The sequence below is a fragment of the Megascapheus bottae genome, chromosome 26 (genome assembly GCF_031878675.1).
Source record: "Megascapheus bottae isolate mThoBot1 chromosome 26, mThoBot2.hap1, whole genome shotgun sequence".
In the NCBI taxonomy this organism is placed as follows: domain Eukaryota; kingdom Metazoa; phylum Chordata; class Mammalia; order Rodentia; family Geomyidae; genus Megascapheus; species Megascapheus bottae.
In genome coordinates this window covers 1628365-1645056 of record NC_143534.1, presented here as the reverse complement: position 1 = coordinate 1645056, position 16692 = coordinate 1628365, and the positions used below count along the sequence as shown (strand labels likewise).

At 38.1% G+C, this 16692-nt stretch overlaps 1 protein-coding gene across 2 annotated transcripts in view; it reads left to right on the top strand.

Annotated features, from left to right (window-relative positions):
- Arid4b (AT-rich interaction domain 4B) overlaps positions 1-16692 on the top strand; it is a 107651-nt gene that overhangs the window by 65824 nt on the left and 25135 nt on the right. The window contains exons 14-17 of one of the 2 annotated variants that reach the window (XM_090318756.1): positions 1126-1223; positions 3329-3569; positions 3904-4079; positions 10647-10901. In XM_090318756.1, coding sequence (XP_090174882.1) covers positions 1126-1223; positions 3329-3569; positions 3904-4079; positions 10647-10901 — 770 coding nt within the window. The remainder of the gene's footprint in view (positions 1-1125; positions 1224-3328; positions 3570-3903; positions 4080-10646; positions 10902-16692) is intronic. The other variant, XM_090318757.1, reaches the window with a different exon arrangement.

The window sequence follows — 16692 nt, the reverse complement described above, 5'->3', positions numbered from 1 at the left end:
GTGGGGAGGGCAGTGGACACTGGGGTTTGAACTTGAGGCTTCACATTTGCTAGACAGGTGCTTTACTACTTGAGCCATACTTCCAGCCCTTTTTGCTTTTAGCTATTTCTCCCCCCACCTCCCAGGCTGTCCTAGATGGTTACCCTTCTATGTATGTATGCTTCCTGAGTAGTTGTGGCAACAGACATGTGCTACACGTGGATGATAATGGAGTGTTTTGAACTTCGTGAGGGGTTGGGCTATAATCATGATCCTTCCAGTCTCAGCCCTCCTTGCTAGGGTTACGAGCAAGAGGCCTTTTCTTAATATTGTTTATATTCTCAATCTTTCTCACAGTGCCCAAGGGGAGACAGAAAATGTCTGTTGAGTTTATCTGATACGCCATATTTTATTTATCCAACTAATACATATATATGTGTATATATACACATATATACATATATACACACATATATATACATATATGTGTACATATACAATATATATACATATATTATATATATAATATATATGCCAGTCCTGGGCAGCTTGAGCTTGGGGCCTGAGCGCTGTCCTTGGGCTTTCTCTAGGTTAAGACTCTACCACTTGAGCCACAGCACCACTTCCAGTTTTTTCTGTATATGTGGTACCAAGGAATCGAACCCAGAGCTTCATGTATGCTAGGCAAGCACACTCCCGGGCCTCCAACATAGTATTCTATGTGATAAAAAGCTTTACTAATTTCAGTATAACTTTTTTGATTCATTAGCTTGTTAATTTTGAGGGAAGAATATTAAGAACCTGTTTACTTTCATATTTATTATACCTCTGTTTAATTAATTATTTGTTAGTCATGGGGCTTGAACTCTGGACCTGGATGCTGTCCCTGAGTTCTTCAGCTGAAGACTAGTGCTCTACCATTTGAGCCACACACTACTTCTGGGTTTGTTGTTTTTTTTTTTTTTTTTGTTCTGAGACTTTGTAGAATACTAAAACTTAATATGTAAGTCAAACTTAGAATTTATTAAGTTTGAATTTTTTACTTTTTTTGACAATAAATAGGGTATCATATATGCTATGTCTATAAAAATATTTCTACATTCCCACTTTTTAATTGGATAGTTTTCATTTTATTTTGTCCATTAGATTGAAAGTGGAGCTGTTTGGAAACAAGTCTACCAAGATCTCGGAATTCCTGTCTTAAACTCAGCCGCAGGATACAATGTTAAATGTGCTTATAAAAAGTAAGTCAGTGTGCTTGATAAAACTATCAGTATATTATCTAGAAAGCAGAATTAAATTTACCATTTAACTGAAGTTATTAAAGATTTTGCTAGCCTCATAAGTCTAAAATAGCATTTTCTGTTTGTTTTATTCTTAGTACTTGAGCTTGAGCTTAAGCTTAGAACCTAAGCACTGTCCCTGAGCTTTTTTACTCAAGGCTAGCATTCTATCACTTAAGCCATAGCTCTGCTTTTCCAGCCTAGGCACGAGTCATAGGTACCTAGCTTACTCTCATGTTTTTAGCATTTCTATTCCAGTATATGAACAATTTGTCAAGTTTTTATGGCCAAGAACATGTGTAAAATTCTGTGTGGAGCTTAAAAAGGTAATAATAGTCAAATGTAGAATCCTAGTTCTGCCAATTCTTAGATGTTGGTAGTCTTTGGCCAATTTTTAATAAGCCTTGATTTCTTCAGTTTTATGAGTTAATATTACTTGTTTATGGTTACTGTGTTGATTAAATTGAGAACTACTAATATCACTGATATTAAGGATCCTTTCATTAAAGAAAGCGCTCTCTCCCCTCTCTCTCTCTCTCTCTCTCTCTCTCTCTCTCTCTCTCTCTCTCTCTCTATATATATATATATATATATATATATATATATATATATACATATTAATGTTTTAATTTTGTGGAAAGAGGCTGTTGCTTAGTTGTCCAGTTTATATTTCAAATTCATGATCCTCCTTGTTTTACCTTCTAAAAATGCTGGTGTCACAGAAATGAACCATCTCATCATCAACACTTGTAAAATTATTACTTTCTTTTTAGGGATTATGACTTTAAACACCTTTTTCTTTTAATTCCAGGGCTGGGCTTGAACTCAGTATCTGATTGCTGTCCTGAGCTTTTGTGTTCAATGCTAGTGCTCTGCCACTTGAGCATTTCTGGCTCTTTGGTGGTTAATTGGAAGTAGAAGTCCTGAGGATTGTTGCATGTTGGCTGGCTTAGTGGACAGCCTCCTTCATAGCTAGGATGACAGGTGTACACTGTTGGTGCCTGGCCTGCACAGGTTTCAAGTGTATGTTATTTCTTCGACAGAATGCTTTTTTGAGTTGAAAAATTTGGGAAGGGAAGTGGTACTGTGGCTCGAAAGTGATAAAGCACTAGCCTTTAGCTGAAGAGCTCAGACCCAGAGTTCAAGTCCCATGACTAACAACAAACAAAAAATGGGGAAGAAATTAGCATGGTATACATGTATAATCCTAGCTTGTGGGAAGTTGAGGTAAGCGAATCATGAATTCAGGACAGCTTGAGCTGTGTGGGAAGAACATGCCTTTAAAAAACAAGCGGGGGTTGGGGTGGGGGTGGTGGCGGGAGTTTGGCCTAGTGGTAGAGTGCTTATCTGACATGCACAAAGACCTGGATACAATTCCTCAGTACCACATACATAGAAAAAGCTGCAAGTGGTGCTATAGCTCAAGTGATAGGACTCTAGCTTTGAGAAAGCCCAAGGACAGTGCTCAGGCCCTGAGGTCCGTGCCCCCTCCCCCAAAAGAAGAAAAAAAAAAAAAAAAAAGGAAGTGACTCAAGTGGTATAACGCCAGCCTTGAGAGGAAGAGCTCAGGAACAGCACCCAAGGCCCACAATGGACCAAAAAAAAAAAAGAAAAAGATGAGAACTATCGAATAAATTAAAATGTAAATAAAGCTTAAACATGAGAAATGAATAAAAAACAGAAGAACCTCTGTAGTCTGATGTGCTAGTTTCTTTCTGTAATGCCAGCATTGTGGAGGCTAAGACAGGAAGGTTGTAACTTTAAGCCTAATTTATGCTATATAATTTTATCTTAAAAAAAAAAAAAAAGAGGGCTGGGAGTTTGGCCTAGTGGCTAAAGTGCTTGCCTAGCATGCATGAAGACCCGGGTTCGATTCCTTGGCACCACATACATAGAAAAAAGCTGGAAGTGGTGCTGAGGCTCAAGTGGTAGAGCTCTAGCCTTGAGAAAGTCCAAGGACAGTGCTCAGGCCCTGAGCTCAAGCCCAGGACTGGCAAAAAAAGGGAGAAGCAAATAAGAAAATTCTGTACAGTTGCATATTGAAATATTTCTCTTCATGTTTCCAGATACTTATATGGCTTTGAGGAATACTGTAGGTCGGCTAATATTGAGTTTCAGATGGCATTGCCTGAGAAAGTTAATAAGTCATGTAAGGAATGTGAAAATGTAAAAGAAATAAAAGTTAAAGAAGAAGGTGAAACAGAGATCAAAGAAGTAAAGACTGAAGAGGAGAGGAATACAATGCCAAAGGAGGAGAAACCTCCAGAGGATGAGATGGAAAGAAAGGAAAATATTAAGCCTTCTCTGGTAAATCAGATATTGTTCACTGTCCTTTGCTGCCTGTGGGATGTTCTCTGCATTCTCTGTAAAATTTCAAAATTAATTTATTGTGAAGTGTTATCCTTTGTACTTTCCTTCATTAAGTGTTACTTGTAAATAATGATAATGACTGGTCAAGGTAGCCCTTAGTTGTTTTTGCCTCATGCACTTGGAGATCGGCAGGAATGTGTTCATTGTAATCCATTTTATCAGCAACATTAGTGTTGGTTGCTACCTCCTGTGTTCTTAAGGTCTCTGAGTTACTAGTTTGCAGTTCTATTTTTAAACTTTTGTTTGTTTAGCTCCTTTGATTTTTTTCTAGGGAAGTAAAAAGAATTTATTAGAATCTATACCTCTACAGTCTGATCAGGAAAAAGAAGTTTCCAATAAAAAGTCAGAAGAAAATGAGAGTCTGGAAGATAAAGATGATGGCACGGCTAGGGTAGATCAGTCCCTCAGCGTAGAGGTAGAAGCTGAAGAAGAAAAAGCAAAATCTGGGTAAGAAATTTGTTTTTGGTTATGATGCATTTTGGCTAAATTCTTAATATTCACTCTTTGTATACATGTGTACATTTAAATGACAAAATATAGAGTAATAGTCACTTGCATTTATAAAGAAAACAGCATTTGCCTTCAGAGACCCTACTAATGTATTTATGTAGAAAAAGATCTGTTCTTGCTCTCATCATAGAAATATACCAATTTTTAGTGAGGAAAAAGTACATTTTACTGAATATGGTCTTCTCAGTATTAGTATGAACTTTTGGTACGGTATCCTTCAGTGTTATATAGATGGTATGTTGGCTATAAGGTCTGAGAGTTGTTTATGTATTTTAAGCAAAAACTAAGAATGGGAAAATAGTAGGTTTTATTACAGAGGCAATTACTGTGTTTTATGTGATTAGTAGAACTGTTTTAATCATTTTGAAAAAGTGAATTATTTAACATTGTACTGCTAGTGGTCCCTGGATATATTATAGATCATTTGAGGTATTTAATTTTATGTCTGAGATTTAAAAATATTTCCATTTAACAGCTCATTTAAATGAGCACCTTAAAAATCATTTTTGTACTTTTTCTGTTATTTAGCCACGGTATACAAATGGTTGGGGTATAAAAATCAACTGAGCTAAGGTGAATGTAGTGTTTGTTTCTAGTATATTATTTTCGTGTATGTGAGGACATATTAAAATATGCTTTACTGCTATTAGATACTGTTTTACTTTATTAAGAAACTGTAAATACTGAGCTGTTTGCCTAAAATCTGTTAATCCTTCTATTGAAATTTTGGTGACAGCAAGCATGAAAAAAAATACTGGGTTTTGATGAATATAATAAAAGCATTTATTTGACTATACTTTTCCATATCTCTTTGTGTATAAGTATGTATTTAAAGTGCTCCTTTTACTGGATACTATTCAAATAATAAGAAACTCAGACAAGATTTGACTTGACAAAAATCTTTTCTGGAGCATCTACTATTATAAGGCACTTTGAAAAGTCTTGTTCTCATTGTACTAGGAATGTCTTGAAGTTTCCAATTTGGTACATATTAATCTACATAATATATTTTGTAAGCTTATCTTCTAAACTCTTATGTGTTATGGATATTTATAAATTTAGTAATAGACTATGTAGCATTAAGCCAGTACTGGTTCCATAAGATGTATGATATAATCTAAATATATAGACTACTATACTGTCCAGGTTTGTTTACGTATTCTACGATGACTGAGAAATTCACCTACTGGTGGGTTGCTCAGAATGTATTCTTGTTAAGTCACCTAGGACTATATTTGTAGTATAAACTGATTTTCTTGATATGACTGCCCAGTTTTGATAGGGAATTCTTTAAAAGCATAAAGAAGTTACGGTCCTATATTTTAATATAGTCATATGTACTTAACCACGGAGTACATTCTGAGAAGTACATTGTTAGGTGATTTCATTGCCGTGCAGATCATGGAAGAGTGTACCTAGGCAAGCTGAGATGGCTACCGCATTGTGAGATAATAGCGTTGTAGGAGACCACTGTTGTTGTGAGTAGTCTGTTGACTGAAATGTCAATGTAACTATATTGTGTTTTCTCTCCTATGCTGTGATTCATCGCCAGAGTTAGTCTGTCCTTTTGTGTTTTGTTCCTGGGTGCCTCCTTTGCCCTCTGCACTGAGGGTTTTTGCTGAGGGTTAAATTAAAAATAAATTGAAAACAAGTACTGTTACTATGACAATTGAAATAATTGAGATGCCACCTATAAGTGACAGATCGTGTGTGTAGTGTGATATGCAAGACAAAGAATGATTCAAAATCTTGTATAGGAAGAACACAAAAGTATTAAGATTTTCTCATACTACAATTCATGAACTGTTTATTTCTGGAATTTTCCATTTAATATTTTGTATTGCTTCTAGTGGTTTATAACTGAAACTGGCAAGCAACAGATAGGATGTACTACTGTAATTGATTTCTTAGTTTCGTAACTTTAATGCAGATTGGGCATTTATTGAGTTGAAATGGCTTTTTTTTCCTTTCAAAGTGTTTCCCCCAAATGTTCTTGAAAATACAACTAACTCAAATCATATATATATATATATATATATGTATATATATATAACATGTATGTGTGCATGTGCATAATATATGCATCAGCTTTTTAAAAAATCTGTATGTTGGTTGCATTTTCTTTGATAGCATCTTGGCATTCTATGTTCTAACAGATCTAGTGTGTTACCCTATGAGTTGAACAGTTAATTTCTTCAAAAGAAGAGAAGAGGCTGAGAACCGATGGCTTATGCCTATAATCTTAGCTACTCAGGAAAGAGTTTTGAGGATCATGGTTCAAAGCCAGACTAAGGCAGGAGAGCAACTGAGGAAGTTGAGGTCTGCGGGTCACATTTAAAGCCACCTGGACAGGAAAGATTCTTATTTCCAACTAGCTATCCAAGAAGCCAGAAGTGAAGCTGTGGCTCAAGTGGTAGCGCACTAACCTTGAGCACAGAAAGCTCAGGGACAATGCCTAAGCCCTGAGTTCAAGCCCAAGATTAGCCCGAGAGAAAGAGAGAGATGGGGTGGTGGGTGGGGACACACAGAGAGACAGAGAGAGGGAGGGAGGGAGGGAGGTAGAGAGGTTTTTGTGGCTTGCCAACAATTATGTTGTTTGTTTTTTATATATGTAAATGTATTATTTAAGTACATTTTATGATAGCAATGCAGTTTTCTAAGTTTTCATTGTTTCATTTTATTGGTGTACTAGTTTTGCTTCTTGCTTAATAACAATATGCCATAAAGCACTTAGAGTTCAAAGATATTTGATACTATTATTTTTTCCTAGCTGTACTCAGTGTTTGTTTTATGTAAGATGCAGTTTAGTGGTCTGTTTTACTTTTTTTTTTGTGGGTCTGGGGCTTGAACTCTGGGCCTGGGCCCTATCCCTGAGCTCTTCAGATCACTGCCACAGTACCACTTCTGGTTTTTTAGTGGTTAATTGGAGATGAGTCTCACGGTCTTGTGCCTGGGCTGGCTTTGAACTGCAATCCTTAGATCGTAGCCTCCTGAGCAGCTAGGATTATAGGCGTGAGCTGTTGGTATTTGGTCATGTCTTTTATATGGTAGTTCTCAGGTATATGATAAATCAGTTTTACCACGGACATCAAAATAGAATTCTTTTCCTTTGTAGTGCATAGTCTTAAGACTTGAACAAGTAGTATTTTCAAGAAAATACCATAGTATTTTTTTTTGTATTTGAGTACAACATTAAATTTGTGCTTAATAGTTTGCTATCATAATGCTATTTTTTGAGATTCTAGTCTGTTAAAATTGTTTTTATTATAGAATTGTAATATTGTTAATATTAATACCTTCAATTTCACAATATGCTATGCTTCGTTTAAATACTTACTGACTTGACAAGTTACTAAGCCTCTATTTTGAGATAAGCTCTTATTATTGTATAGGCCAGGCTGGGTCTCTGTTAGCATCTTGAATGCTTGGATTACAGATAAAAATAAGGTAACTTGGAACTGAACGTAGTTTAGTTTAATTTGTTTCTGGAGGGTCAGGGTCTAAACTTTGCCGTTTAGAATGGCTTGAAAATCAGCATGTAGCCTTGGAACTGTCACGCCTGTGCTAATAAGCTGGGACTAAGTGTGCTCTAGGGGCTGGGAGTGTGGCCTAGTGGTAGTGTGCTTGCCTAGCATTCATGAAGCCCTGGGTTGGATTCTTCAGTATTGCATACACAGAAAAAGCCAGGAGTGGTGCTGTGGCTCAAGTTGTAGAGCACTAGCCTTGAGAAAGTTCAAGGACTGTGCGCAAGCCAAGTTCAAGCCCCAGGGCTGGCAGTGCTAAAAGGCTGGGAGTTTAGCCTAGTGGTAGAGTATTTGCCGAACATGCACAAAGACCTGGATTTGATTCCTTAGTACTACATACATGGAAAAAGCCAAAAGTGATGATGTGGTCCAAGTGGTAGCTTTGAAAAGCCCAAACAGAATGCTCAGGCCCTGAGCTCAAGCCCCGGGACTGCCCCCCCCCGAAAAACACACAATAACAACAGCAATAATAATAATAATAAAGTAAACTTTAAAAATAAAGTAGTTAAGCTGGGCACGGTGGCTCACACCTGTCATCATAGCTACTCAGCAGGCTGAGATCTGAAGATTGTAGTAGTTCAAAGCCAGAGTGTGCCTCACCCTGCTCCTGAGTAAAGTAGAGATAATTCTAGTCTTTGTATATAGATAACACTGATACATTGGGTACTTTTTGTGAACTCTAGACTTCATTTCAGCTCTTGCACTGTACAGAAAGAACTAGATGACACAGGTTCTTTATAGAGTACTTGCTTATTTCACTATTTGTAGGTTATTTCGTTGCTTTTATAATTGAGTGATATTTTTCTTTATGCCAGTCCTGGAGCTTGATCTCAGGACCTGGCCACTGTCCTTGGACATTCTTTGCTCAAGGCTAGCACTCTGCCACTTGACCCACAGTGCCACTTCCAGCTTTTCCTGTGTATGTGTTACTGAGGAATTGAACCCAGGGCTTTATGCATGCTAGTCGAGCACTCTACCACTAAGCTATACTCCTGGCCTAAGCATTAATATGTTTCTATAGGAAATTGCATATAAGAATGTAAAAATTATCACTAGAAGAAGGCTGGCTTCTCCCCTCCCCTCCCCTTCCCTCTCCTCCCTTCCCCTCCCTTCCTTCCTTCAGTGGGTTCCGGAAATTAAACTCAGGACTTTGGACATGGTAGGGATTTGCTGTACAACTAAGTTACCTCTTTTGCCCTATAGTCGTTAATTTTTAAATAATTGTCTTTTGCTCTGTTTTCTGATATTTTATCCTTTTGTTACTTGTGAAGTGATGGATCCTTTTTAAGTGAGAACTATTACAATACAACCGTACAGATGAAGCAATTAAATAGTCTTGAGTTTCATATTCAAATTTATATAAATATTGTTAGTGCTATATAATTGCATTACCTTTTTTGAGTGTGTGTGTGTTTGTGTGTGCTTGTGTGTGTTCTGGTAGTGGTGTTTGAACTTGGGGCCTGGGTGCTGTGTCCTAGCATTTTTGTTCAAAACAGTAGCTTTACTTCTTGAGCCACAGCTCCACTCAACTACTTGAGCCACTTCTACCTTTTTTGGTGGTCTTTTGGAAAGTCTCATGAGAACTTTTCTTGCCCAGGCTGGCTGTGAACCATGATCTTCAGATCCTGAGTAGCTAGGATTACAGGTGTGAGCCACCAGCGCCCAGCATCTAATTTATCTAGTACGGATCTGTGGGTGATTATAAAATGAGTATCAAGCCAGATGTCTGTAAACCTAGCATAATTTGGTAGGCTTGAAGCAAGAATGTTGGTGATTTGAGAGCAGAGTGAACTACATTGTTAAGATTCTCATATCGCCCCATCTTCCTGCCATGAATGGTCACTTTTAGGAAACAGATGGTATTGTGAAGCTCCAAGTATTTACCATGCCCCTTCCAGAAAAGTTTGTAATTTCCTATAGTTGTAATTGGCCTCTCATCTACCTATTAGGAATTTTCATGTTGAGAATCCATGGAGGAAAAGTTGCAGTAAGTGTGATTGAGAGAACAAACATAGGTGAAAGACATTTAGAAGGCTAGTAAAACAAATTAGATGGAATGTTTCTCTGAAAGTTAATTTTTTCCAGTTAGTGTAACATTGAAAATTGATTGGGGAACATTTTAACATGATTAAGATTAGCATCTTTTTTTTTTTTTTTTTTTGGTCGGTCCTAGGGACTCAACTCAGGGCCTGAGCACTATCCTTGGGCCTTCCTCAAGGCTAGAGCTCTACTACTTGAGCCACAGAACCACTTCTGGCTTTTTCGATGTATGTGGTACTGAGGAATTGAACCCCGGTGTTCATGCATGCCAGGCAAGCACTCTACCACTAAGCTAAACTCCTGGCCCAAGATTAGCATCTTTCAATAAATTTTTTTTGCAAAATTTTTATGGTTATTATGAAGGTATTATGCAGAGGGGTTATAGTTACATAAGTCAGGAATGAGTACATTTCTTTTTGGACAATGTCACTCTTTCCCTCCCTCTCTCTCTGTTTTTCTCTCCTAGTCCACTCACAAGTTGTATAGTTCATTTTTAACATAGTATCTGTTGAGTGCCACTGCTACATCCTTCACTTTTAAAGTGGAAATACTTGTTGAATTATAGAATTCAAAGAAGTACAGAGATTTTATTTTATTTTTTTTTGTCAACTGAGATGTGAAATGTTTCCATAATTAGAAACATGAGAAAATTGCTACAGTCAACTTGCTATTTAATACAACTTTTTGTTCTTCTGACCTTTGGAAAAATTTTGATGCATTTATTTTTTAATCTTCATTTTTCTTGAAACATACCTTTCTTTCACCATTATCATCTTACACAGTTCTAGTGAATAGTACATTGAAACTCAGCATTTCATGCACATGGAACCTGCTGTTTCCGGACAAGCACAGCCACAATTTTTATCAGTATATGTGGTTTGGAACTGGAAAACTTATGGAGTATCTTTTATTAACTCTGCAATTTTTTAAACCTTTCAAGAGATGAAACGAATAAAGAGGAAGATGAAGATGATGAAGAAGCAGAAGAGGAGGAGGAGGAGGAGGAGGAAGAGGAGGAAGATGATGATGACAACAATGAGGAAGAGGAGTTTGAGTGCTACCCACCAGGCATGAAAGTCCAAGTGCGGTATGGACGAGGGAAAAATCAAAAAATGTATGAAGCTAGTATAAAAGATTCTGATGTCGAAGGTGGAGAGGTCCTTTACTTGGTGCATTACTGCGGATGGAATGTGAGGTAACTTGAGTTTTAGCTAGTGATTCTTACCTAAAAACACCTCCAAAATACTTTCTATTTTGAAAATTACCTTAGTTTTCTAATTGAGGTCACAGTACCATACCAAAACATTGGAAGCTTCTACAGGGAATTACCTCACTTAATGACATCCTGTTTAATGTCCTCAGCACTTAGAAGACCCTTTGATTTTTATCTAAAGCATGTAGGTTGAAGAAAAGCACGTTATTAGGATGAAGTGATAGTTTGAGCTTCTTGAAGCCTCTAAGACCATTACCAGGCCACCTGCCCTCTCTGTTTTAAAGACATTGCCATGTTAGCCTCTGTGTTCTTCTCATGTCTGCATATTTCTTTAGTAGGTAGGGATTTTGAAAATATTTCAGAATGGCCTGTCTTGTCAGTAACAGCTGTTGTATCACAGCCTTGCTCAGAAGCCATGGGATGAATTTTGTTAGTATCTTTGAAACAGTATAGGTAAAAACTCCTTGTCTAAAACAGAAGGCATTTTGTGACTGCCACTGACCTAGGGACTGAGTGACAGAACTGAGATTTAGTGACATTATAATCACTGGCTTCAGCTTTTTCCTTGTACAAGTTTTCTTCGGTTTAGCCAAAGAAGTTTTGCATTTCAATTTTGTCCTAAATTGGTAAATCAGTTGTAAGATCTGATCACGTAGTTGTTGCTAAATAATAACTTCTTGCATTTTGGAATCCATGATATTGTATATGAAATTTAGTCTGTGATAGATTTAGAGCCATCCATCATGGATGCTTTCAATTTTCAAGGAGGAATATAGTTTCCTTGCTTTATGTTTTTCCACTTACGGATGGAGTGTGGCTCAGTGGCTAAGCAGTGTGAGGCGTTCACTGGGGCCCTCGGTGTGTGTCCATAGATGCGTACACACCTGAACATCCTCATTCATGCCCCGCATACCTCACATGCTGTGCTTGGGGAGTTACTAGGATGATATCATTTCAGATTTTCTGTTTCCTAGAAAGAAACTTTTTGAGCCAGATGTGATGTCCACAGCTTTAATCCCAGCATTCAGGAAGGCTAAAGTAAGAAGAATGCAAATTTGAGACCAGCCTGGGCTAGGGCTACATATTAAGACCCTGGGTCAAACCTACTTTACCCCGTAACTTCAAAAACAACAACAGAAAAAGCACACTACTTCTGTTGTGGCAATAGGAATAGAAGCATAGCCTTATCTAATGCTAGGAAGAAAATAGCAGCTTAAGTCATAAAGGAAGTGTTTTGTTTATAACTCATTATTATTTTTTCTCACAAGATTAAAAAAGATCTGAGCCTGGTGTCAGTGTCTTTCCCTAGTAATACTAGCAACTCCGAAGTCAGAAGAGGCTTGAGGTTTAAAGCCAGCCTAGGCAGGGAAGTCTGTAAGACTCTTTATCACCAATTAATTATATGTATGCATGTACGTGTGTGTATGTGTGTGTGTGTGTGCATGTATGTATATACACACAGATACATATATACACATACGTGTTTGTGTGTGTGTACATATACATATACATAAATGGATTTGTGGCTCAAATGGTAGACCATAGCCTTGAGCAAAAAAGCTCAGGGACAACATTCTATTCAAGCCTCAGGACCAGCACCCCCCAAAAAAGCCTATACTAAATCATTTTCATCTTGTTAAATGATTTTTTTTCATTCCTGCCTAGTATAAATATAAAGATATAATATATTGATTCAGAATTGAATCTGTTAAGTTCAGTAATTATGTAGTAGTTATTAAGTAATGCCCATAAGTTAGGTAAGAACCTTGTCATATTCTCTTTCAACTCTTTTCTCTTGGTTCTTTTCCTAACTTACATGCAGAAACATGTTTTCTTTTTGGCCTTTATAAAATGCTTGAAATTTTGTGACAAATAAAAGAATTCTAGCCTTCTCCAACTTTGATTCTCCATTTTTGTTAAAATAATACTTTTGCTCAACAAAAGTGGCTTTGTACATACAAGAATTAAGATGTTCATGAGGCTTTTGTTTTGTTTTGTTTTTGCCAGTCTTGGCGCTTGAACTTAGAGTCTGAGCACTGTCCTTGGGTTTTTGCGCAAGGCTAGCACTCTACCACTTGAGCCACAGCACCACTTCTGGCTTTTTCTATGTATGTGGTACTTAGGAATCGAACCTGGGTCTTCGTGTGTGCTAAGCAAGCACTCTACCACTAGGCGAAACTCCCAGCCCAAGGCTTTTTAGTTTTTTTAAACAATTAGAATACAGTTTTCTGTATAATCGAGAAGATTGACTCCTTGAGTTTCAGGTTGTTAAAAGATTGTGCAGTGTTAGATTTGAAATTTACAGTTGGATTTGGGGATGGGAGGAAAATGGGAGGTAGCCGAAATAAGTCCTCAGAAATGCTACAACTGTTTTTTCCTGTTCCCCTTGAAGTCTTTGGCTTACTCTCTGCATTTATACTTAATTGATGTGGATTAAAAATGAAGTTTTTGGCTTACTCCTGTAATTCTAGCTACTGAGGAGGCTAAGAGTTCAGGATCACAGTTCAAAGCCAGGTTGGGCAAGAAAGTCTGTGAGACTGCTCAGAAAAAGCTGGAGGTGGCACTGGTGGCTCAGGTGGTAGAAGACTGCTAGCTCAGAGTGAAAGAAGCCCTGGGATGACACCTAGGCCTAGAGTTCAAGCCCAGTACCAGCAAACAAATAAAAGTTTTTCATGAAAATAACTTTACCTTCAGCTGCAATAGTTCCTAATAACATTTTATGTAGAGCTACGTAAATGTGTTTTTGCTTCACCTGACACTGATCCAGGAAGCAGACTTGGTTGGTTGTGTGGTTTAGTGCAGTATTTCAGATTGACCTCTCCATTGTTCTCTTGTCTCTGCCACTCCTAGAGCTCAAACTCCTGCTGGGCTCTGTCTCTGAGCCTCACTGTGCTTAAAGCCACCACTCTACTGTTTGAGCCACAGCCCCCTTCCGTCTTCCTCTAAGTAGTTTCTCGGAGATCAGAGCCTCACAGCCGCATAGCTGGCTCACGCCTATCATTCTGGCTAAGATCTGAGGATAATGGTTCAAAGCCAGCCTGGGCACAAAAGTCCATGAGGTACTGGAAGTGTGCTGGCCTTGAGCTGAAGAGCTCAGGGACAGCACCCAGACCCAGAGTTCAAATCCCATGACCACCACCACCAACAACAAAAAAGAGTCTCACAGACTTTTCCATCCTCATATCTCAGCCTGCTCCAGGTGTGAGCCACCAATGCCCGGCTGTATTTTTTCTACCTTTTCTGAAATGCTTCATGTACCGTCATAGTAAAAATTTCACTCTATATCCTTTTTTCCCAGCTGAACAACTGTTATTACTTTTGTTCAAAGATTAGTATGATTTTTTTTACTACTCAGAGACTAATAAAATAATAGTATTTTATATCACTGGAGATTTACTTCCAAGCTGGGCACTGGTGGCTTACACTTATAATCCTAGCTACTCAGGAGGCTGAGATCTGAGAATCATGATTTGAAGCCAGCTGAGAAGGAAACTCCCTCAGACTCCTCCAGGAAAATACTTAAAAACAAGTGGCAGTGTTCTCACTTAGAGCCAAAGAAGCTCAGAGAAATTACCTGGGCCCAGAGTTCAAGCTCCAGGTTTAGCAAAAGAAAAAAAAAGAGAGGACAGAAGATAGAACAGGGGAGGAGGGGGAAAAAGGGAAGAAGAGAAATTAACTACCAATTACTAATTCTCAACCCTAAATCACAAATCTTGCAATACTGCTACAACACTTGTGATACAGTGATTATGGGTAAAACCACTAGGCAGTGCTAGAGAATGCATTAGATCATTTGGCCAAAGAATGCTTGGAGTATCCTAAGAAGTAATTCTCCCTCTCCCCCCCCCCACCCGCCCCCTTTTTTCTGTCTAGTCCTGGGGCTTGAACTTAGAGTCTGGGCCCTGAGCTTTTTTGCTCAAGACTAGCACTCTACAAGTTGAGCCACAGCATCACTTCTGGTTTTTTTCTGTTTATGTGGTACTGAGGAATGCAACTCGGGGTTTCACGGTTGCTAGGCGAACACTCTACCACTAAGCCATAGTCCCAGCCTGTAAGTAAATTATTCTTAAATAGTTATTTTAAATATCATTCAGTCCAAAAAATGACTTTGAAAGAAGAATAAAATCATTAAATTGTAGTGTGTGTTACCTTTTGATTTTTTTTTTTTTTGCCAGTACTGGGCTTGATCTCAGGACCTGAGCACTGTCCTTGGGCTTTCCTCAAGGCTACACTTGAGCTGCAACACCAATGCAGTTTATTTAAAAAGCACCGTCAGACTGCATGAATGATCTTTTTAAAGTCAGGTTATGTACTGAAATTAACCTATCATCACTTCTTTGTATGGTGAATTTACTCTTGTTCTATAACAACTGAGTATTAGAAGTGTTAGCTTATTGGCATGCGGATTAAATTGTGTCTTTCCATAATGGAGAGGTAAGGAATAAGGAGGTTGAGAACTCCTTCAATTTAATGACTAAATCCTAGGTGAGATACCTTCTCCTGTGGTTTCCTAATGTCTTCTTCTTTCCTTCATGTCTTCTCCGTCCACTCAACAGCTGCTGGTTTTGCTTTCTAATCTCACTGAGAACTCCAAATGAGAAGACTTACCTGCAGTCTTAGCTCCATCTGCCTTGCTACCTTCCTCCTCTACCAGTCACGCCACTCATCAGACATCACACTGTTTCCTTGGTCTGTTCAGAAATTTTCCAGTGCATGTGTGCACATGAAGTTACTTCTTTCCTGTCAATAGAAACCTGGGCTCCCTGATCCTAGAGCGTCATTTCTTTGCTCCACTTTCTTCCAGCGAAGTATTTGAAAGCATTGTGTTCACTTGTTACTCATTTTCTTTTCTGTCTCTGTATGCACTCACTCGGATTAGCCCCAGTCTCGAAGCAGAGTTCTGCTTCTACCCAGATCACTGGTGACCCTGCGTCCCCCAATGCCACCTTCATTTCTTCTACCAAGATCACTGATGGCCTTGAGTCTCCCAGTGCCACCCTCATTTCTTGCACCTTGTTTTGCCCTCAGTGGCATTGCATTCAGTTGCTCACTCCTTTCACAGTACACATGGCTTTTGTTCTGACTGCAGCCGCTCAGCTGCTGATTCTTAGTTTTCCTTGTTTGTGCTCAAAATTAACCATTCTTCAGTTATCCTAAATTTCTGTTTCCTTCCTTCCAATTGCTCCTTGCAATTGGAAAAACTTCTAGTTTTTGCAATTCTAAATTCATCCTAAATTATTTCCAATTCTAAATTCATCCTAAATTATTTTTCTGAACTAAAGGAATTGGTTCTTGGGGAACTTTTACCTAGAACTCTGGGTAACTCTTTTTCTTCAACTGTTTTCCTCTATATCTTTTTCTTTTCTTTTTCCTTACTTATTGCTCAGGCTTTTTGTATATCAGCACCATATTATTTTATATTATTCAAATGGATTTAATTTTGAAGCATGAAGACAATGTATCTCATCTTCTGTTAGAATACTCCTTACTACGTTTAGAAATGTTTGCCTGAAACACGGCAAAGGCTAGACAAATGTTTGACCTTAAGGCTTTATGGCAACAAGATGGAAGTAGAGAAGTTAAAGTTCAAATAAAAGCCTTTTTTTGTTTTGGTGCTGGTTGGCGCTTTATCTCAGGGTGTGAACACTGTGTTAGCTTTTTACTGAAGGCTAAAGCTCTGTTACTTGAGTTATACAACTCTACTTGGGGCTTTTGGTCATTAATTGGAGATCAAGTCGTGCTTTGGGTTGGCTATGAGCTGAGATCCTCAAAT